The 23,216-nt window shown below is 37.4% G+C and overlaps 1 protein-coding gene across 1 annotated transcript in view; it reads left to right on the top strand.

Annotated features, from left to right (window-relative positions):
• The first annotated feature begins 2,097 nt into the window (after window positions 1–2,097).
• LOC128988631 (uncharacterized) overlaps window positions 2,098–23,216 on the top strand; it is a 44,455-nt gene continuing 23,336 nt past the window's right edge. Inside the window, exons 1-6 of the mRNA XM_054410106.1 lie at window positions 2,098–2,352; window positions 8,577–8,675; window positions 9,972–10,067; window positions 14,286–14,369; window positions 16,349–16,424; window positions 20,854–20,909. Coding sequence (XP_054266081.1) covers window positions 2,281–2,352; window positions 8,577–8,675; window positions 9,972–10,067; window positions 14,286–14,369; window positions 16,349–16,424; window positions 20,854–20,909 — 483 coding nt within the window. The 5' untranslated portion in view covers window positions 2,098–2,280. The remainder of the gene's footprint in view (window positions 2,353–8,576; window positions 8,676–9,971; window positions 10,068–14,285; window positions 14,370–16,348; window positions 16,425–20,853; window positions 20,910–23,216) is intronic.

Genomic DNA, 23,216 nt, shown 5'->3' with positions numbered 1-23,216 from the left:
CAACTTGTAACTTGTAATTTCCATTATCAGCTGATTTACTATTAATATTAGTTTGAAGTTTGGAGTTAAAGGCGGCCGTGCATACTACCCCTTGGAAAACCACCCCCCAGGTGAAACATGACGTCACTAAATCTTCCAACTAACCAATATAGGAGCTGTATCCGCAACTAGAATACTACCATATACTACCCTCCTAGCAAAATGTGATGCCATGTAATTGTAATCTTAATTCTACATGTAGTAATTCCGTTTGGTAACGGAAAAGGCATGTGAGGAATAACAAACAGAATTTTGAAATGTTACTGCAAGTTTGGCTGGTTGTGTTGTTAGCTTAAACAGTTTGACAACGGAACTAGAATGTTCGTGGCTGGAAAACTGCCCCCCCCCCGGATATCTCTGACGTCAACATGACGTAGAAACCTGCTTGGAAGGGGTGAGGTAGTTGTCCGCGGGAGGGCAATCTTCCGGCGACCCCATATTACCTTTGACTAAAACTTTACCTTTTAGTTTAACCTACACAAGTAAAAATGTAGACTTCTCAATCCACTGTAAAATCTGAAACATAGCACTACCATGGTCCCGACTAACAACTAACAAAGTAGATTTTTCATCCTATTGAAAATAAGAAGCTTGATTTGTCAATTTGTGTGTTCGTGTTTGTGATTTTGAGAAGACATTAAAATATTTTATTCTTAAGATTTTAGGGTTAATATTTTGAATTTTTTTTAACAAGTTTTTATTTATTTACAACCTTTTCTATTCTAGTAAATTTCATGACAACTTAACATGAATAAATATTGAATTAGAAACGATTTTGAAGGTCAATTGGATGAATTCTGTAGAGCCTGTAGCTTTACTCTTCTCAAGGAGATAACTAGGCGATAGCTATCTTCCTTACAGTATCTTCACGGCCGTACAACGAGGTTGCATATAATATAAGCCTGCTTTCGAGAAAATAAGGGAAAAGAATAATAATTCAATACAATTCACTAGTATGATGGCGGCAAATTGATAAGCAACAAGAACAAAGAAGGGTCTGACTGACTTAGGGGAGGTACGAATGAGGCATTAGTTCAAAATTCCTCCATGAACAGCGCTGTAGTAGAGATCACTTTGGCAATGAAGGTTTACTAATCGCAAAAATAGTTCTGTTCATAAAATAAAATTATAAATGCCTCAAATTCAATTTTATAATTTTTGTATAATAAAATTAAACTATCATAACCTAACCGAACTAACCAAACTTGCTGATAATAAAATAATATAACAAAAGTTTAGTAATAAAAAAATAATTCTGTTTATTAAATAAAAATAGAAATTGCTCAATTAAAATTTTATAATGACTTAATAATAAAATTAAATTGTCATAACCGAACCAAACTTGCTGATAATGAAAAAATCTTGGACAAAAAGTTAATGCTACCAGCGGGATCCGAACCCGGGACCTTCAGCATGAGCATATCAGCCCGGTACGCTGACCTGACCGCTTGACCACCGAGTCCGATGGCCACAGACCGTATTGCTACGGCACGGCCGCCTTTAACTCCAGGCCGCGGCCTTCGAACTGGCAACGTCGCAAGTGGTGTTGTAACAGCTGATTTTTTTGGAAGCAACTAATGGTATTTGTGTATTTACGAAAGATTGATCACTGGACTATGACAATATTGACTCCGCTTAAAAATGTACAGATATAGATTTTAATTCATATTGTTTCAATTTTCAATTCTGTACGTTTTATTTTCAATATTTTAATAAATTTATGTTCATAAATTAAAAATTAAATCAATAAAGTGCGAATTAATGAGATGATGTCACCTGTCTGCAATGTTATCTTATGGGACGTCTGTCACTGAACAACCACTTGCGATGTTGCCAATTCTACTAGGCCGCGGCCTGTAGTTAAAGGCGGCCGTGGCTACGGTAATGGCGTCCCTTCAGCTAATAAGAAGTCCACAGCTGTCATCGTAGGCTCTTCTATACCTCCCCTGAGTAAACACCAACAAAGAATAAGAATAAGAACAAGAATAAGAAAGTTTATTGGCGTCATTGGAGATTGGAGAGCGTCGTTGACCGTTTGACCAGATTGTTCAAAATTTCTAGACAATTCTAGCCTACCTATTTAATTTTCTAATTCCGGAAGATCATCTTTTCAATTTCAACATCAATCAAGCTTCAATAACTGCGATTCAAGCTGATAAAGTTTTGTTTTGTTCGGAGTAATAAGTTGTCATCAGTTTTGGACTAAGCTAACTTAACTTAACACAAGCAGTCAAAGATATAATGGAGGACTTTACACAAGTAATAGATATATCAGCCACTGGTATTGACATTTCAGATCTTGGAAGGGTAAAGGTAAGTCCTAGGCCTACTTAAGTAAGTTATTCATTAAATGAAATGATTTCAATTTTAAAACCGCTCTTAGGCCTAGGCCCTATACTGATATTTTTCCTCCCAATGCACCAAAGAGATTATTAACTAACTAGGCCTAGGCCTATCATTCTGTAAAGAGGATTAAAGCTAATAATAACTTAGGCTAACGGGTAAGTTACAGTTTCTTAACTGGCCTACGCTACTATTGATTGAAACTAGATTCAATTAGTAAACCTTCATGCAATTTTTTTTCCCATCAGCAAGTTTGGTTGGTTAGGTTAGGTATAGGCCTAATGATAGTTTAATTTTAATAATAATATTTTACAAAATGTAATTAAAATAAAAATTAATTAAAAATGAATATTAACTTATTAAAAGATTTATTAATATAAATTTATTAGCCTATCAAATTTAGGCCTAACCCTCCAGCTGCTGATCGACTCGAGTGAGTCGATTGCTACACCCCGACCGGCTGCTAGTCGACTCGAGCGAGTCGATACGCAAGGTGTCGTTTAATCTACTTCACTCCGTTCCAGTGTACAAGAAACTGGATTGAGTTTGGTATCTCCGTAAACGTCACATTTCAGGCTTTCTCCCGATACCTGTCTCTAATGCTTTAACCCAACTGGCTGCTTTGTAAAACGACTTGCAAAATTGACATCGTCGCGTCAGCTGTCTGCTGTCTACAAACAGTGCTAACTGAGGTAGTTACCGAGTCTGTTTGTTCATGTCATCCAAAGCGGTTTATAATGTAATTATTTAGTGGCAAATGGCTTTTCTTAAGGTGTGGCTCACAAAACCGAATAGGAGTCAGCATCGGATGACAGTCGCCAAAATGGCAGACGCACATGCCAATAAGGTGCTGGCACTCCAGCAACTGAGAGTCGGTTGGGTCAACTGCAGGCTCAGACGGAGAGTGGAAGTAAAGAGGTGTTTTTAAATGCCTCTGTTTCGGCCATTCCTCCCGAAATTGCAAGGGACCCGACTAAAGCAAGAACTGCCTTCGTTGCGGGGAGGTCGGTCACATCCGTAAGGACTGCCAAGTCGAGTCCTGTTTCCTTTGCAAAGAAAATGGGCTCGCTGACAAGCACTTGAAGCATATAGCTGGATCTATATGCTTCTGGATAAGATCTGGACAGTGTAGTGTATTTAAATCCGCACTACAACAAGCGAAAGCCCTCCCACGAAGATAAGAATCCTTCAGTGCAATCTTGAGCGATCCAGGACGGCTGACGCACTTCTACGTCAGCTTGCCCTACAACACGATGTTGACGCGCTCTTAGTCAGCGAACAGTACCGGTACCGTGATAGGGACCCAGCTTTTTGGTTCCCTGATAGTCTTGGTACGGTACTGCTGCATTCTGGGCGCGTAATGCAGCTAAAGTATGGGGTCACGCGAAGGGTCGAGGTTTCGTTTGGGTTCGGTGCCGGGATGTCACTTACTTTAGTGTCTACCTCACTCCCAACGAGGCCATCCGTGACTTTCGTGAGAAGATAGACCGCCTGGAAGAGAGCGTGCGCAATACCACAGGACACGTCGTCGTGGGTGGGGATTTTAATGCTAGAGCTGTCGAGTGGGGAATACCCTCACAAATTCCCGGGGTACATTCTGGTATAAGTTTTCTGGTGTACAAGTACATTCTGGACTTAGCTGCCAAAGTCGGACTCGTTGACGTCAACGAGGGCAAGACGCCAACTTTCCGGCGCCCTGGGATGCGGGAACGATCCCAGACATTACCCTTGCATCTGAGTCTCTTTTACCAAGGATCAGAGCCTGGAGAGTCCTGGAGGATTACACGGCCAGTGACCACCAGTACATAATTTTTGATGTCCTGGATGGTCATCAGAGACGAGTAGCCGCGTTTCGTCAAGTGCCCGTTCGATGGAATTAAAAAAAATTGGACTTGGCAAAATTCAATGAAGCCATCTTACGAGGAACGCCGATGGTTCCTCCCGCATCTAACGTGGCTTACGCAGAGGCGGTAGTTACATCCATGATGGGACTGATCGTCTCGGCATGCGATGAGTCTATGCCTCGCAGGAGATCCCGGTGCAATAAGCAACCTGTGTACTGGTGGACTGCCGAATTGCGGAATTGCGTCGGTTAGCATTGAGAGCCAATTGACTTGCTACCATGGCCAGAGAACCTGTAGACAGACGTCGTAAGTCGGATGCTTACAGAGTGGCTAGGAGATCTCTTCGTCGAGCCATCAACTGGAGTAAACGCAGTTGCTGGAAGACATTGAGGGACAATGTCAATTCCAATCCGTGGGGCCTGGGTTACAAACTTGTAACCAAGAAACTAGGCACCCGCTCTCCACCTTCCGTCATGGATGGGGCCACTATGGAGAGGATAGTCGAGTCCCTTTTCCCGGCTCACACGTTGCGCCCACTGCGGGATTTCAGAAGGGTGGATGACGTACCACTTTTCAGTCTTAGAGAGATGGAGGCAGCCGTCCTATCCCTGAAGAACAATAAGGCTCCTGGACCCGATGGGGTAGGCGGCGAAGTCCTCAAGAAGTTTTTGACTATTAACCCCTTGATCTTTTTGCGCATGTACAACGCCTGCCTAGTCGAAGGAGTTTACCCCTCGTGCTGGAAAACAGCTAGGCTTGTGCTTGTTGGGGAAGGGAAAGGGAGACCCAGACCTGCCATCCTTTTACAGACCTCTAGGTGTATGTTGGATACGGCTGGCAAAGTCCTCGAGAAGTTGATCCGTTCCCGTCTGAATTCAGCCGTGGTCGCTGCGGGGGACCTGTCCCCTCGCCAGTATGGATTCAGGATGGAGCGATCTACGGTTGACGCTGTTGAGGAGGTGAAGCAAGCCGTGATGAGAGCTGAGGATTTTAACCACTACTCTCGTAGGGTTGTGCTGCTTGTAACTCTCGATGTGCGAAACGCATTTAATTCCGCGAGGTGGTGCGATATGCTGGATGCTCTGGAGAACACCTTCCACGTTCCGGCATACCTCATGCGTATCATAGAGGATTATCTCCGGTTCCGCCTCCTCATGTATGAAACTACAGAGGGCCCACGGACGATGAGTGTCACTTCCAGTGCTGCCCAAGGTTCCATACTCGGCCCAGACCTCTGGAATGTCATGTATGACAGCCTCCTGAGGTCTGAAGTGCCTGAGGAAACTGTTTTGGTTGGCAGACGACGTTGCAGTTTTGATAGCTGCACCTAGCGTTGAGCTGGCTCAGCTGAAGCTGAACCGAGTTATGCGTACCATAAACATATGGATGACTGACCACGGTCTCTCGCTTGCTTTGAGCAAAACTGATCGTGATATTAACAAAAAATGGATTGACACCATCGTGCCGTTGAGGGTAGGGGCCGTCGAAGTTCAGACCGTTCGTTCTTCTAAGTACCTTGGGGTTATGGTGGACAGCAAGCTTAGCTGGCGGTATCAGATTTTCCGTACGGCAGACAAGGCCGGTAGGGTGGTCTCCTCTCTTAGCCGGTTGATGGCCAATGTCGGAGGTCCTCGGTCCAGCCGTAGAAGGCTGTTAATGTCTTCTGTCCAGTCCGTACTCTTGTACGGTGCTGAGGTGTGGGCAGACGCTCTCAATAAGGAGGTATATAGGATGCGGCTCGCCCGAGTGCAGCGTCAGGCAGCACTAAGAGTTGCATCCGCCTACCAAACAGTGTCCGAACCTGCTGTCCTGGTGGTTGCTGGAGTCATCCCCGTCAAACTTTTGGCGGCGGAGGGAAAGGCAATTGATCAGCGCCGTGGGGAGGACCAGGCACGAACAAAGGAACGCACCCGCACCTACCAGCTGTGGCAGGAGAGCTGGGAACAGGAGACTCGGGGACGCTGGACCAGGCGACTGATAAAGCAAGTCCAACCTTGGGTTAATCGGCGGTGCGGAGAGGTGGACTTCTACCTCACCCAATTTCTGATGGGTCACGGCTTTTTCCGGTCGTACCTGTTCAGGATGGGCAAAGCCGTGTCACCCGATTGCATATACTGCCCAGCCCAGGCATTCCCGATGACGTGGAACTTACCTTTTTCCACTGCCAGCGTTGGGAATGGCCCCGCCTGGAGGCTCAACAGATAGTAGGACTGCTGTCAGTGGACACAGTCATACCGATGATGGAGGGTGAGGACAATTGGACCTGTGTGTCACATTACATCCAGGGTATTTTCCGCGCCAAGAAGCTCGACCTTGACCGGGATGCGGTGTATGTCATAAAGTATCTAAATGCCAAAAACTGTGAGAGCCCTGAGGGCTTAGGTCACATGTTGGCCTGACTTGAAGTAATGTGACAAACAATTCCAGGTCTGTGTCCAACAGAGTAGAGGGGGTTTTTTCGTGAGTAACTTAGTCTGTGATAGATTCAGGAGCCTCACACTACAGCTTGGCTACCTGTGTGTGTAAAAGCATTTTCCCTCCTCTCCCTTAGAAAAAAAAAAATGTTCTGGCTTTCAATATTATTAAGATAATAATACTTCAATTACCGATTGCCATGTTGCCATGTTGTTTGCGTTTAATGTCAAAATTAAAATTCAACATAAGTTATAGGCCTACTGCAATTGACAACCAATGCAATAATATTTACAGAAAGTGAATCCAATTGTCTAAAAACATGAAACATGTATTTATACTACGTTCGCCTATTGAGTTAAATGATAATTAAATTGTCCATTCAAAATAGATCACAACTTATACCATTTCGTATATATTTATCGCCTTAAAAATAAACAGTATATGTGTTTATGTGTTATTGGACGCATTTTTATTTATTTTCCGTAAGTAAAACTCCTCAAATTCACAAAAGAATAAATATAAACATAGGTTTTGCAATCCCGTTAATCCCGGGATTAAAAGGCGTAAATCCCGGGATTAAAATATGTAAATCCCGGGATTTATAGGTATCAAAAATCGGCCGGGATCCCGGGATTGAGACCCCTAGGCCGATATGAATATAGTGGGCAGCAATTCAGAGCAGACTTAGTAGTTGGTTGCCTATTCTCCATCTTAACTCGGATGTCGAACTTTGATTTTGAATTTCTGTTAACATTAGGTCCTGAAATTTCAAAAAATAATATCTTTTGTCGTGAACCAATTGGTGTGAAAGATAGATTGGCAGTTACATTGAGCTTTTTTTTGCGAGTGGGGATACTTATAATTCTCTAATGTATTGGTTAAAATATCCAAGCATATAAAATATTGTTCTGGAAGTAAGTACAATATTAGTTTGTGCATTATTTAGCTATGTAAAGACCCCGTCTCCTGCTGAAGAATGTGTTGTGGTTGCCAATGAATATCGAAGTAAGTGGCAATTTGACCATTCTCCAGGTGCTCTCTCAACGGTAAACACGTTGTGTTGCATTCACTATCGTATAGGATATACTTTTAACGCAAATACATGCTGCAAGAGGCTGCAACACAAAGGGCTGATCCCGATCAAAAATTGAGACACGCTACCCCCACTCTCGCTCTCCAAACGTTCGTCAAAGTGTCCACACTTAGCGAACATGGAACGTTCGCTGGCAAACAGCGACATGTTAGCAAACATTGTTCAGCGAACATTGTTTGTCACAGCGAACATTGTTTGTCACAGCGAACATTGTTTGTCAAGTGTGGACGCACCTTTACTCCTTGCAGGCTGCTCCCCTGAAGAGGGAGCTTATTACCGAATGATGTGTAAAAATCAATTTAATACCCAGTAACCTTCTACCAAGTTTTTTAGCTATCTCTTTATTATTATTTTAAACTATCAACAGCCCAATGCCTTTGTTCTACCCTGTATATAATGATTGGGTACTTTTATATAACTCACCCAAGTTTTTCTTTTTGCATTTCTTAAAAACACTTACTCTTCTAAACATCATTTTGAGCATTCAGCAACCCCCTAAGTCTTTACTAACTAGCAGCTAGCTAGTTTTTGAGAATCGTATCTATACAGGATGTCCTTTAAGTAAACAGCCAAACTGAAGGAAATGATTCTATGGGTCAAAATAAAAATAAAATCTGACAATAGGTAGGTGCTTCCCTTATTTAGCTCAAGAAGTTAAATTTCATTGTAAGCTTATTAAACCGATCTATTATTATTGTTGCATCACTTAGGCCTATTCTTTGGATGCTCAAAATATTTCAAATGTAAAACTTATTTTTAACTATTTTGTATTCCAAACCTCCGTAGGCCTATAATAGATGTAGTAATTTTTCTACCATATTTTCTAATTTTCAATATTTCAGGTTGGAATACTACGTGTTGATGGAAGATCTCACGATATTTACAAAGGTGAAAATGTCATTGGCAGAGATGAACTTTCTGATATTGTACTGAGACATAATGTAAGTAATAGTCCTAATACATTTTTTGTCTAACCTTAATATAACATGATGTAGCGGAAGTAAATTCTGCACCAAGAGCCAAAAACATGGTTTTCTAGTTCCAATGTTGATTTTATGTGAAAATAGTCTGTCAGTTAAAAGTGTGAGCTCTATTTTTTACCACATATAAACACTAATAGTAAAATGAAGTAGGCTATATAAAAACTTTGCGAACATAAGTCTTTATTCACCAAACACACATTTAAAACCAATTAGGCCTACTATAAGACATCAACCCAAAAGACTAAACAATCATTTTTAGGCCTAACACTGTTTTAAGCCGTTTTAATGTGTCTCCTGGCAGACACATTATCGCCAGATGGGGAGTGTAGTTAGCAGACGTCAGTTTCATTCAAATTCAAAATAACTCAAAGAAAAAAATCTTATTTCTTACCAGTGCAGTAAAATATGTGAAGGAGCAATGTAATATGTATATTTTTCTGACATACCGTAACTATGTTCAAAAATATTAATCACTGGAAATGTAACCCTATTTTCTGGTTGAAAAAGGATTTTATGTTCACCGTTTTATAGCACAACTCAAATAAGACAAAGTACAGTAATATACCGCCACAGCAAACCTGCAGACTAAGCAAATTAACATCTGCCTTGGTCAAAAATGGGAAAAGAAAATTTTTACCCCATAAACCCTGTTTACCATAATCCGATTGTGCTGGTTCGCGAACTTGTTCCATTCAATGTAGGTTACATTTTTATGTAAAATTTAATCCAAATCAAAATCATTTTATGATTACAATGATTTGTGAAAATTACTGCTTTAAATAAAATCACAATTGATTTGGCTTTTATCTGTGCATTTTTGCCTATCCTCAAAAAGTGTTGTAACTGTAACGGTTTTCATGGAATTTGACAATACAGTTTCTAACGGTAGCTATTTTGACCCAGATCCTACATTAGGCGGCGGGGGGAGAGCGGAGCGACCAAGCGGGCGTACAAAAATCCCAGCACATAGTGCGCGATCCAGTTGTAGTAATAGAGATGAATGGTTAAAAGAAGCCTATGAATTTAACATTTTGAAAGACGCTCAGTAATCCGGCATCGCCCAATCCCTTAACTGTTGTAATCCTTGCTGTAATAACGAGCATCCACTGTAAAATGGGATGTACTGAATTTTCAGGTAGTTTGAAAGATACCACTTTCTAGTCTGTGGATGTAAGAAAATAAATGAACAGGTATACCCACAGGATCAAATATTAAAACATACAAAAATTATCATGCAGTATATGTTTGTTGCAGTCTATTTCCAGCAGGCATGCAGTAGTAGAAGTAGAGGACTGGGACACTCATTTGCTTTTCGACTGTGGAAGTACCAATAAAACTAGACTTGGAACGGTAAGTTTGCTGAACTTGGGTTTGTTAGTCTCTTTTATCGTTTTAACAATACTAATAAAGTAAACTACCAATAAATATGGAAAGTATCAAGTAACCAATGTATTTGGATAAACATTTTTGCAAAGTTGCATGATTTTAAATGGGATGAAATTTAATAGAAGCAATTCTGATGTTTTTATAAGTTTATTGGAAAAGAGTAAATAACTGTCAAAGATGGAGGGACGCCAGTAACTGTGGAAAGATGTAAACGCCAGATATATCATAAGATTACGTCATTGTGGGGCTGCGTTCCTTTAACAATGAACCAAGCTTGTTCTCTGTTCTAAAGGAAACTGTGATTTTGTTTTTTGTCATGAGATTTTTATATTCATTGCCCATAAATGCGCTAAATTGTGCAGAGATGAAAGTGTTCTGTTTATTGGTTCTTGTTTTATTTTTATGTTTTTTTTTTTAAAGATGAGTTTATCCACAATATTACTTGGATAACCATTTGCTATGGCTATAGTGTTATTTTACGGTATTGTAATTACTTCTTAGTTGTAGTCCTGTTCGTTCATTGGAATTGTGAGCAATCGATGTACAAAACTATTATACGCAGCTAATTTTTTGTGAATAAGGAACATAGGATTCTGAGTGAATGGTCTGGTCAGTGCATGTTGGTTTCATGAATATTTTAAAATCCAATTTATTTTAATGCGTCTTTATGGTTATGTCTAGAAAATTCAAACAATCATTGTTTTCTTCCTCCAAAGTAAATTTCATGTTGCCGTGAATACTACATAAGTATGCGTTGAGTAACGATAGCTGTCTACTGTTGCCGTTAAACAAAACAATAGTATTGTCCAGATATCTGAAATAAAACATGGTCTTTTCTTTGGAATTGGAAAATAAATGTTTATTTACCAGGTTGTTGAGAAAAATCTCTGCTAAAATACTGGAGAGGGGGGAACCCATTGCCAGCCCTTCTTTCTGGAATAATAGTCATGGTTGAATCTCAAGTAATTCTGATTTAGTACTAATCTTGTGAGTGAAACTAACTTATTTACTGACTTTTTGGATAAACTTGAGTTTTTAATGAGGTTTTGGTGCAATAGAGCTATTGTTTCTTGAATGGGGACGTTGTTATACAAATTTTGCAATGTCAAATGATGCCAATTTGTAGTTATATTTAACAGCATGGTTCTAAATTCTATCAACAAGTTCTAGACTATTTTTTATGCTACAACTATTCTCTAATAAAATTTGATACTTTATTATTTTATCTAGATGTTTTGATCTGCACATACGATTTTTCTTGGCTATTTTGTAGGCTGGACTTAGCATAAAATTTACTAGGGGTCTTTAAGAGGACGTCAGGCTTGTGGATCTTGGGGTGATTTCACTTTTTGATGAAAGTAAAAACTTTCTGAAATGGCTTTATTTATCAATTTTCTGTAATTTAAGATTTTTATTTAAAGTATGTATTTTGTTAGCGTTAAAAAACGTTTTTACTTTATTTACATAATCGTCTTTGTACATTATCACAATTGAGTTGCCCTTATCAGCCTTGGTGGGCAAGAGCGTTGTGTTTGGGCAAGCTTATGCTTGACGCTCGCTAGGACACGTCTCATGGCATTTAACTTCAAATTTCAAATGCTTTCATGTACGTGGGGGAATTTTTACGATGCATTTAGCTTTATCACTCATAATGATTCGAGCAGCTTCACATAGCCTACTTAATTATTTTTTATTTGTTTGATTGAAGCTTCAGTGTCTAGTAACTCAGTGAACATGCAGTACTATTTTTCTTGCTATTAGGAAAATTTAAATTTAAGCCTTTGCTCAGTAAATTTAACTTCTTATTTCAATTTTTTTTATAATATATACGACTCTTTAAAAAAAAAATTGTGTGAGCATTTTTTCATTTTTTCTTTATGTTGTGATTCCAATAGACTCTTTAACTTTTTTAATTTAAGTTTTCTTTTTGAAACAGATCTTTCTGCTGACCTGTAGTTTGATTTCAAGCAAGACAGTGTTTTGTTGAGCTATGTGTAAATTGTTCATTAACTCTTAATGTTTCTTAAATAATAACTTATTTTAAAAGCATATTTCTTAAAGTAAAGATGTTTTATTTCATTTTTAATCCAAATGGTTTCAGCAGAATCTTTTGCTCTTACGGCGGCGGTTCTTGATTTTCCACTAACTTTTACAATTATGTATTTTGGAACCAAATTTACCTTCTTTTACAAATAACCTAATAACCTTACAATACAATAACCTTCTAATAACCTTCCTTTACATTAAGGTAAGAAAACAATAATTGTTTGAATTTTATAGATATCACACTAAAGAAGCATAAAAAAAAATTGGAGTTTAAAATATTCAGGAAACCAACATGCACTGACCAGACCATTCACTCAGAATCCCATCATCTTTGTTCACAAATACTAGCTGCGTATAATAGTTTCGTACACCGATTGCTCACAATTCCTCATTTGCCTCAACAGTTTTTTCATGGACCTATAAATGACAAAAACATAATATGAAGCAAACTGTATTGTATAGGCCTACTATAAAAAAATAGTTCACCAAAAGTTTAGTTATAAATAATTATAAGTCATTATTGTCTTGTAAAGATAAAATTCATTTTAAGTTTTAAGATTCCTCTTCATCATTTAAATATTTTTGTGCCTCTCATCAATGGTTCATTGAAAAAAGTGCCTTAGGACATCCTACAAGCCTCACTAAACATTCAACATCCTCATCTCTCTCAACATGACGATGGACTATCAATTGTATACTTCACTTGTTAGATTCCACATCTAGCCACTGAGAGGTACATAAATACTTCTCCGTGGCTCAGCACATAATTTAATGGTAATACTAATGAATTGAAACTGTAAAGAAAAACAAGCATTAATCTACAAACCAGGGTGAGACACACACTGTCTTATTGACCGTTAATTCCCAAACACGAGGAGACGCACAGTGTGTAATCGACCAGTACATGACAAAAAACTTTTGCTATACTAAAATGAGGAGGTGGACTAGGATGGCAAAAAATAGGTCACAGTATTCCTAGAATGTGGCGTGTTGAGCACTGTAAAGGCTGACAATACCGACAACCAATAAATATAATATTTACGCAAAAAAGTACAAACCTATTTAGACAGCTATTCGACCTCTAACAGGTTAAAACAGTATAGTGTGACAAAAAAATATGTTACCTACACCAGAAACGGATTTTTTAAACTAGACTTTTCAATTCAGTTCTTAGAATTGAAAAGATTCACTTTACAGCATTGTTTATTTTTACTTTACAACACTAGTTACGGACCAATGAGGTTCAAGGATTGAGAGAAAAGAAGTAAAATTAAAAATTGTAATGCTTCGAACGTCAACTTATCAGCTGTTAAGAGTAAGAGTAATGATTTAATTGTTAATGAGTGGTTGTTACTGAGTCGTTGCATCACTATCAGTGGCAATGAGAGGTTACAAATGAAAACATAACCTCTCTTAGAAGTTATGTGTAGTGATTGCTACTAATTAAAAAACGATTATAGGTAAAGTAGTGTACGCAACTTGCGTAAATAGTCTTTATGCGATCGTTGTGTAAGCTACTATAAAAAGTAAAATAATGAAAAATCAATATTTTTTTATTTTAAGAAGCATTTTTAAAAATATTCTGCGTTTTCGTTTGTAGAGTAAGTATGAAAGTAGTAGTGAAAGTATTGAAGTAGTCTTCAATGTAAGCTCAGGTTTTAGAATGAGGCTAAGTCTTTGTCAATCAAATATATAAGTTGGGTCTGAACCAGTTGTACTTTTGTCTCTTTCCATTTTAGTTATTAACTTTACAAAATATTTCTTTCCTATAAAAATAAAATTTGTCTCAATAAATAAACTTCTCTTTGTTTCTTGTCTTAATAAAAATAAAACTCAAAATCTTTTGTGTAGTCTTAAAAACATTACAGTAGAGTCAGAGATTGCTAACAATAGAAATGTTATAACAGTTCTGGGAATAAAAATTGATAAATTTTTAAGCTGGTCTCCTCAGGTAGATTTAGTTTGTGTAAGATTGTCCAGAGTAATTTGCAACAGCAGGAGTGTAGTAGGCTATAAGAGCTTCGCTTGCTCCACTCAATTATCAAGGTTTTCTGTAGATGATTCAATTAACTATATACAATCAGGTATAATATTTAAAACTAAAATAATATTATAAGCCCAATATGTTGATTTCAGATTTTTCTTAAACCCAATGTCAGATACAATTTGCAAGGGGGTGAAGTTATCATGTTTGCTAATATCAGGGCCGAATACTGTAAGGTAAGAATTTGGTTCTTTATTTTATTTAATACTTTGTTCATAGCCTACAAATATTACTTCATATACTTCATAGTTCGTACTTCAAGTTTATATACTTCATAGTTATATATGTATGACCATTGATCAATCTTTATATTTATGCTGTATGATTTGTTTGTGAAGATTAACTATCACATGTTTTAATATTGTTATAATGAGTAAATAAATAGTGATAAAACTAATTGTACTTGTACTGAAATTTGACTATTTTTATTTTGACTTTGATAATTGACAATTTCAATAATAGTATATATACTTTTGGTTTTTACTTCCACTCGTTGATAATTTGGAGTTCACTGTAGTCGTAAAAGGTGCATTTTGAGCCAAATACCTTCAAATATCATATATAATTTTATTGCATTAAAGAGTTGCTGTTCATTGTTGGTAGAAACAATGGGTGTCTCAAATGCACTAGGTAGCTGTAACTACAGTACGTTCCACGAGAGTCTGCAGTTGAGGGAGGAGCCTATTTTTTAACATAACTTCGAAGGAGCCAATGAGGACAGTGCGGTGTTGCAAAATCTAATAATACCAGCTGATTTGAAAATATTTTTTAGTATATTTTAATTTGTGTCAAAAAGTAGAGATTGGGTGATGTAACGTCGTGCCAGTCCAGTCTTAGTATTGGCTGCCGCCAACTGCAGACTCTTGTGGCCCCTACTATAATTCTCTAATTTAAATGGCCTCTCGATGGTCTGACCTTTCTCGAATCTGGCCAACTGACCACCGGTTTAGGCTGGATTATCGAGGTTCTACATGTAACTTGACTAGGCCTACTCATTTACAACTCAACATCATTTAAAACTCATCATAGCAACTCATTTAGCAACTGGGTAAGGCCTCGATCGGGTAGTGGTGTAAATGGGAGGTTGGTCCCCTTCCTTCTGGCTATAGATGGCGGGTTTGCCTGTCAGGGATTAGATAGGTCCCGAGTGTTACTTGCACTAAATGCGTCGGGGCGCTCTACCATGGACCTCTAGGTTCCGACCTAGTGGAACCCAGGTGGAGTGACGCTTAAACAAGTAGCCGGAAACCCTGATTAGGATTGAGGGGCAACCCTCTTTCCGAAGGGTCTGCTTCGGCAGCCGGTGAGCCTGATGACCTTAAGTCATCCGCCCATGATGTGCAAAAGGTTGATGCGTAAGCTTCGACCTACATCATGGGGCCCGGGTAAGTCTCACGACAGGTACCGGGTATGTAGTCAGGGGGCTTCGGCTCTCATGACAAATAATGTAATGTAATGTGTAGGCCTACTCATTTAGCATGAGAATGTGAAAGAAAGTAAGTAGAACACCTTTTAAGGCACAGATAAATTAAGCAGGACAATTAATATGTACAATTCATATCAGGATTTATTCCCAAGTCTATTAATATTATGAGATTGTCATGAAAGGGGTATAAAATGTTATTCCAATTAAATACTTACTGCCGTGGCTCCAAAAACCCCTGTCCATTCTTCACCTCGTGTACCAGCCTCTTCCACCCTTCTCTGTCTTCTGCCAAGTTGATACAATATAAATCCGTAATTTGCTTGTACGCCGCAACGAGGCTCATCATAATTCACTGGCTTCATTTGTGAACAGAATGACACAAATTTCAGCTCTGTAGCTGTCTTTTATGCTTCGCTGTGTTTTACAAAACTTTTTAAATAATCAGATCTCCTGCCCGTGTCTGATCCGAGGTAAGGGCAGTAATCATTTTTTTTTTACTCCAAGAAGCATATCCAATGGTGACTAAAAATATTGTATTATTATGAAATTATGCTCCGAAATGGTGATGAGCCCCGATGCGGGGTACAAGCGAACTCATAGGTGAAACCGGCCGTTACTTAAAAAAACCGCCTTCGTAATTCAGAAACGAATTAAAACATGGCAATTAATATAATGATTTATCTTAGTTAGTCATACAAATACATCAGTTTTAGTTTGTACATTTTTTAGTTGACCAGACCAAAAGCTGAACAGAACGAAGAGGATTCTGCTTCTGATGCTGGTTCTGAATCATTATTGGATTCTGGTAAGAATACCTAAATATTTTTATACAAAACTACAGTTAAGAACAATTTTTAAATTATTTTTAATGATTATTCAATAATTATAAAAGATTTTTATTTTGGACGCCCGATTCACCTAAAACGTTCTATTTTAAACTGTTCTTTAATCACCAACACTATACAACTTTCTTAAATAACTTTTTTTGGGCGAAGCTTCCTTTTATTACTACAATCGGTTTTATACAGGGTGTCCTGTAAGTAAATAACCAAACTCCGGAAAATGGCCCTATGGGTTACTAAAGTAAAGGAAAACCAAGTTTAACATTTTTTCCAAAATCGCTTTGTTAACCAGACATCTGTTATTTGTTTTTTTTCACATAAACATTGTTAGCTCTGAAGTTTTCCACCAATCATTTTATGAAACTTGGTATGTATGTTAAAGGAAAACAAGTTAGAAAAAAAATTACTTTAATCCACTAAAAAGTTTCAAAATGGCGGAAATTAAAAATTTTAAAATTGAAATTGCTTAAAAGTGGCTAATTTTATAAAAAAGGTCTAGAACACTTTTAATAGAATCTAAAATTGTCTATCATACGACACCAAGTTCAAAAAGATTGAATAAAAGATAACTGAAATATCACGATTATTAGTTGTAAAATGATAATGAATAAAGCTAAGCTCTACTCAGGTTTACCTCATTTTACAACTAAAAAATCTGATATTTACTAAGGAAATATTATAGGTAGTTTTATGAAGGACCTTCAAACTTTTCTTCATAATTTAATATAAATTAATTGTATATATTGATTGGGCCTTAACAAACATATTTAAAAAATTTATTTATTTTATACCAAGCTATTAATATATACGGTAACTAAAAAAGTAGGGATGGACGAGATTGAATTTTTAGATCGAGACGAGACGGGATTTTTTATTTCTCATAAAATTTCGAGACAGGATTTCCCTTCTCATACATAACGGGAAATGCACATTCCACATTTTAACCTGATTTATTTTTTTACATTTTTAGGCCTACATACCTACTAATTTATGACAAACTGGTAAAAAAAAAAATATAATAATCAAGAAAAATATTTAAAATCTTTTATTAAAAAAAATTAATAAAAACATATTAGTATAAAAAAATATTAATAAAGCCTAACTTTATATAGAAAAATATCAAATGTATACAGTAGACTCCCTCTTAACCGGACTACACTCGGCAGAAATGACATCTCTTTAACCGGACAATTTTTATCAGCACATCTGTTTAACCAGAGTAGATTGGCAGGAAGTGGGCGGTACTTAAACGACTGTTCTCGTGGGAATGATTTGAGACCAGTAATCACGTGTCTAAATACAAATACAATGCTCTCCTAAATTTGAGTCAAATACTGTATACAGTATGCATTTAAACAGTCTGTTTTAACGAGATTTGGGGACATCGGTTTAACCGGAAAAGCCGTTATCTGGACTGGCGTTGGTCCTGATGAGTCTGGATAAGAGGGAGTCTACTGTATATCTAAATCAACAGTATTAGTAGTTAAGTATCAAGTAACAATTTTTAAGTCTTGTGTTATTTTTAGAATGATTTTGGAGTGACTTATTTTGGCTATGTTTACAGTAGTAAAACATGTCTCACACTGCTTACACTTACAAAACTTCTCATCATTTGCTATGTAAAAAAAAAATATAAAACAATTGAAGCAATATTTCCATGTAAAGAATTAATAATGAAATAAATACGCCTTTGCAAAGGAAACGCAACATCAATACGCTCCTGTATTGCGGGTATTGCATTGACTTTCAGCAGGTGTTTTTTTAAAATTTTGTTAAGTGTACAATTTTAAAATAAAAAAAAAATCTCGACCCAAAATAGAATCTCGTCTTGTAGAATAAGATATAAAATTTCCCAAAATTTCAAGACCTGTCCATCCCTATAAAAATACACTTTATTAGCGTCCCTGTAGCACCATCAAACCCGTAGGTACTCGTTAAACCTAATCTTATATATTTAAAAAATTTTCTTTTTCTTTTACGAGTTCGTTTGATTCTTCTACCCGACCGATTTTCATGATTAAGGTCTCAAATTGAAGGTATGCACGCACAGATTTGCCATCAATCATCAGCATATAATTTTCTATAGTCTCACTCGGTTTATACGTAAACGAAATTTGCTCTCTATGTATTTCTTATGGGAGTTAAATTGGGTTTCTCTTTGCCAAGTTCGTTTAGCTCTTCTACTCGACCGATTTTCATGTTTGAGGGCTCAAATTAAAGGTATGCACATACAGATTTGCCATCAAGCATTGGCATATAATTATCTATAATCTCACTCGGTTGATATGTAAACAAAATTTGCTCTCCATGTATTTCGTATGGGAGTTAAATTTGGTTTCTCTTTGCCCAGTTCGTTTAGCTCTTCTACCCGATCGATTTTCATGATTGAGGTCTGAAATTGAGGTTATGCACGCACAGATTTGCCATCAAGCATCGGCTCGGCATATAATCATATATCATCCTACTTGGCATACACTGAAACAAAATTGCTCCCCATGTATTTCTAAGGGGAGTTAAATTAGGTTTTTCTTTTCCGAGTTCGTTTGGCTCTTCTACCCCACCGATTTTCATGATTGAGTCTCAAAATGAAGGCGTGCATGCCAAGTTTTCACATAAAGCATCGGCAAGTATTTACCGTAAAAGTATTTACAAAAAAACATAATTTGATTTATTTTCAAATTCTTACTTCAATTTAAGATGCATTTCACAAGTTATAATTATATAATCCTATACATTCTAGTCTAAGAACCTCCAGTTAAATACCGCCTTTCATTTAAGCTGTTAGTTATTCAAATTGGACGAGTTTCGAGCAAACAAAAGGTGAACAACCAACATACAGGGTGACTGCCGGGAACCGGACGTTTTTTAAATGAATAGTACAACCTTATTTTGTATAGTAAAATTATTTAATTGTTGAATATATATTGGTGAAAACATACCATTTCAAAAAACATGTTTTATGGAACCTTTTATCCTAGTTTGGGTTTATTTCTTAAAGATGATATCATGCATATGATGGCCTGGATACAGGTTTCCAACCTCTGGAGAAAATCATTACGCACTCTCATCAACATGTCTTGCCCAATCAAATTCACCTCTTCGGTGATTTCATCTTTTAGCTGCAATAATGTTCGTGGTTTGTGAACATAGACACGAGCTTTCAAATACCCCCATAAGAAATAGTCACAGGGCGGCAAATCTGGTGACCTCGGCGGCCACGGCACGTCACCAAAACGTGAAATCAACTTGCCAGGGAACATCTTCTTCACAACTCACATCGATGCAGCGGCAGTATGTGCTGTGGCCCCATCTTGTTGGAAGTAAACATTTTTCACGTTTATTCCTCGCCTCCGAAGTTGTGGCTTGAGATATGTTTCCAACATATGAACATAGCGTGCAGAATTCACTGTCACTGTGACTCCATTTTCCTCAAAAAACTTCGGGCTCCTCATCAAAGCAGTTCTCACTGTGGCGATGTTGTCGTGTTTTCACTGTTCTTGCTGGACCGGGTGGCTTTTTATTTGATACTGTTCCTGTTTTTCTGAACTTGTGCACCCATTTTAGCAATGTATTCCGGCTTGGAACCGTGTCATTTCGCGCAATATTAAAGTGGCGTCGGAAGATACGCTGTGTTTTTGATAATGGATTCGCCATTTTTAATAAATGTGTCATATGCAAAAACACGATGCTGCACTGACCACTGATCCATCGTGACTAAAATGGTAAAGCTCACTCAAAACAATGACATAACCTCAATCTCCCTAGCACGTGTAGCAACAATGTAACAGCTGTTGCAAATTCGTCCGGTTCCCGGCAGTCACCCTGTATAAACTATTTTTCATAAGGGTTTTCTATGATTAAAAACCAATAGCTCCAGTATTGTTAATTTCTATGTGTTTTAGACTTTTAATAATCACTAAATTATAGGCTTTAATTTTAGCTATTGATCGTTTGAATCAGGTAAGCTCAAGATACTGTATTACTCAATTAAAAATCACAAATTTGATTATTTCTCGGATATTATATTTATTTTAACGCTGCGGAGCTAACGCTATCATGGGTCCTCTAGTGTTATTTAAATAGATTTAATTGAAAATCGAATTAGGTAAATGGATATTCACTTAGTCGGCAGTTTTGTTGCGGCGGCGGGGGTATTTGGTTACCAGTCATCTCTCCGCTAGGTAATAAGCTTTAAAATGACACCTCAATCGTAAAAAAACAGTTAAGTAGGACGGCTGGAAAAGCTATGTAACATAGAAAACCCTTATTGTATAAAATATAGTAATACGTATTTCTGGTAATTTGATTGGAAATCCAATGCTACTTTTGCATTATTGTTATTAATATTAATATGTTCTCGGTTTATTACATTTAAATTTTTTATGTTTACAGTGCCTGCAGATTTAGATGCAGATATTGAAATTGAGAAAGCTCTACCCACCTGTAAGGTACTTCAATTTTCTCTTTTATTTTCAACATTATTACTATTGTACAGGGTAATCAACTTTACTGTGCCACCATTAGTAGACCTATATCAGAAATTGACACAACAATTTTATGGAGAACTTAAACTAATATTTTAATAAAGTGAAAAAAATATGAATCTGATTTTATACATAGTCCCATAGATATTATTTTTTCCAATATGGGGGCTAACCTTAAATTTGTCATAAAATTCTTATAACTTATATCTGCAACATATTTATATTTTCTACTTCAAAACCACAAAAAAAAAACTTAAAAAATCTTCCTCTTAAAACCACAAATTGACCTCTCCCCTAAATATTCAACATAAAAACATAAACAATAACAAACTATTAGTCTGCTGATAATTTTCTACCACACCCCCTTGAGGTGCTGACACAATTTTCAATTTCATTTTTCCTTTATATGTAAAGTAGCCGAGACTTAAAACGATAGAACACGGAACGGAACAGAGAGACAGATAACTCAACTCACCGGTATTCATTCCAAGACAGAGATTGTCTCCCTTCTTCCGATGGTCTCTCCTTTGACCTTGTTGACCTCTATTTGAATCTCTACGTCTTGCTGTGGCTTTTGGTTCTTTCAATATTAGGCCTACCATATATGTACTATATAATTGATTAAAATAAAACTTTGACTTCTTGACACATAAAATAATATAAGCACTTTTACTTTATAACATTCCCTCCCAACGTAAATAACAAACTAAAATAAAAATCTTCCTGGGAGGGTATCAAATCTTAAAATTATAAATCTAGTCTTTTTGGCTCTCGCCGCTCTCTTTGTGAACGACGGACTGGTAAAACTTTTGGACTACTCGGTCCTAACTCCTGAGTCTTGCTAGGTGAACTTTGAGGTGTTTCTTGTGTTACCACTGGAGTGGTCTCTTTGATGGGAGAATTATTCTTACTTCTCCTCTTGAGGAGAACTGATACATTTTTCTGGGGTGTTTCTCAGTGTCGCTTTTTCATACTCATTAGCAGGTAAGACGACGATATTCTCTTCTGAGTTACAGTAATTTGCCCGCAGGTGGTCTGCATGTACAAACCTACTACGACATTCCGTTTTTACCAGATAAGTCACATTACTGATATTTTTGGTCACTACTCCATGTAGCCAGTTTAGTTCTTCTTGCCGTACACTTTTAACAAATACCTATTGGCCTACTAGAAATGATCTCTCAGATCCTCAATGTTTATTAGCAACAGTTTCAATCTTCATTTGTTTTGCCAAGTGTGGCTTCAAAAGACTAAGCCGAGTTCTGGGCTTGAAATTTAAGATAAGTTCTGCTGGGGTTAATCCAGTTGCCGTGTGAGGGGTATTGTGGTAAGCAAATAGAAAGCTATCAATACGATGTTGTAGAGGTCGTTTTAATTGTTGATTTTCATCCTGTAGCAGCTGTCTCAAAAAGGCACTTTTAGTAGTTTGCACTGCCCTCTCCGCCAAACAATTTGATGATGCAGGTTGGTATGGAGGTGTGACTACATGTAGGATCCCATTACTTTTAAGAAAATCATTTAATTCCCTGGAAGTAACTGTGGACCTCCATCGCTTACCAAAGTGCTAGGTAGGCTTAGTGTGGCAAAATATGATCGGAGTTTTTCTATGGTTTTAGCTGAATTCGTGGTCTGCATGTAAAAAACCTCCAACCATTTTGAGTAGCTGTCTACTACTATGAGAAACTCTTGTCCTTTGAACAAGGCGAAGTCTATATGAATGCGTTGCCAACAATGCTTAGGCCACACCCAATGCTGTAAAGGAGCTAATGGAGTTGTGTTACGGGTAGATTGACAGATCTTACATTCTTTGACAGTTTCTTCTATGTTTTGGTCCAACTTGGGCCACTAAACATAACTACGAGCGATGCTCTTCATCCTAGATTCCCCAGGATGTTCCTGATGTACAAGTTCAAGATCTCTTTACGGAATGGACTTGGAATTATTACTCCTCCCCCACAATACACAATTTCGTTCAACTGAAATTTCTGCCCTTCTAAGGAAATAGGGTCTTAGAGCATCATCCATATGACTAGGCCAACCATGGAGTGCAAAATCAAGGATTTTTGATAAACTCGGGTCATTAACTGTAGCTAATCTCTTGATGAGTTATAGGCAACTCATCATCACTTGAAAAGAACGCTACACAGTGTTCAGGGCCAGGCTTAACATGTTCACATGGAAGTCGACTGAGTGCATCGGCATGACACATGTCTGAACCTTTGCGATAAGTTAACTCGTAACTATAAGGTGACAAAATCAGCGTCCATCGCT

This window comes from Macrosteles quadrilineatus, unplaced genomic scaffold (assembly GCF_028750875.1).
Source record: "Macrosteles quadrilineatus isolate MER2022 unplaced genomic scaffold, UCM_ALF_1.0 Scaffold_1__1_contigs__length_201487025, whole genome shotgun sequence".
In the NCBI taxonomy this organism is placed as follows: Eukaryota; Metazoa; Arthropoda; class Insecta; order Hemiptera; family Cicadellidae; genus Macrosteles; species Macrosteles quadrilineatus.
This window is presented reverse-complemented; position numbering and strand designations above follow the sequence as displayed.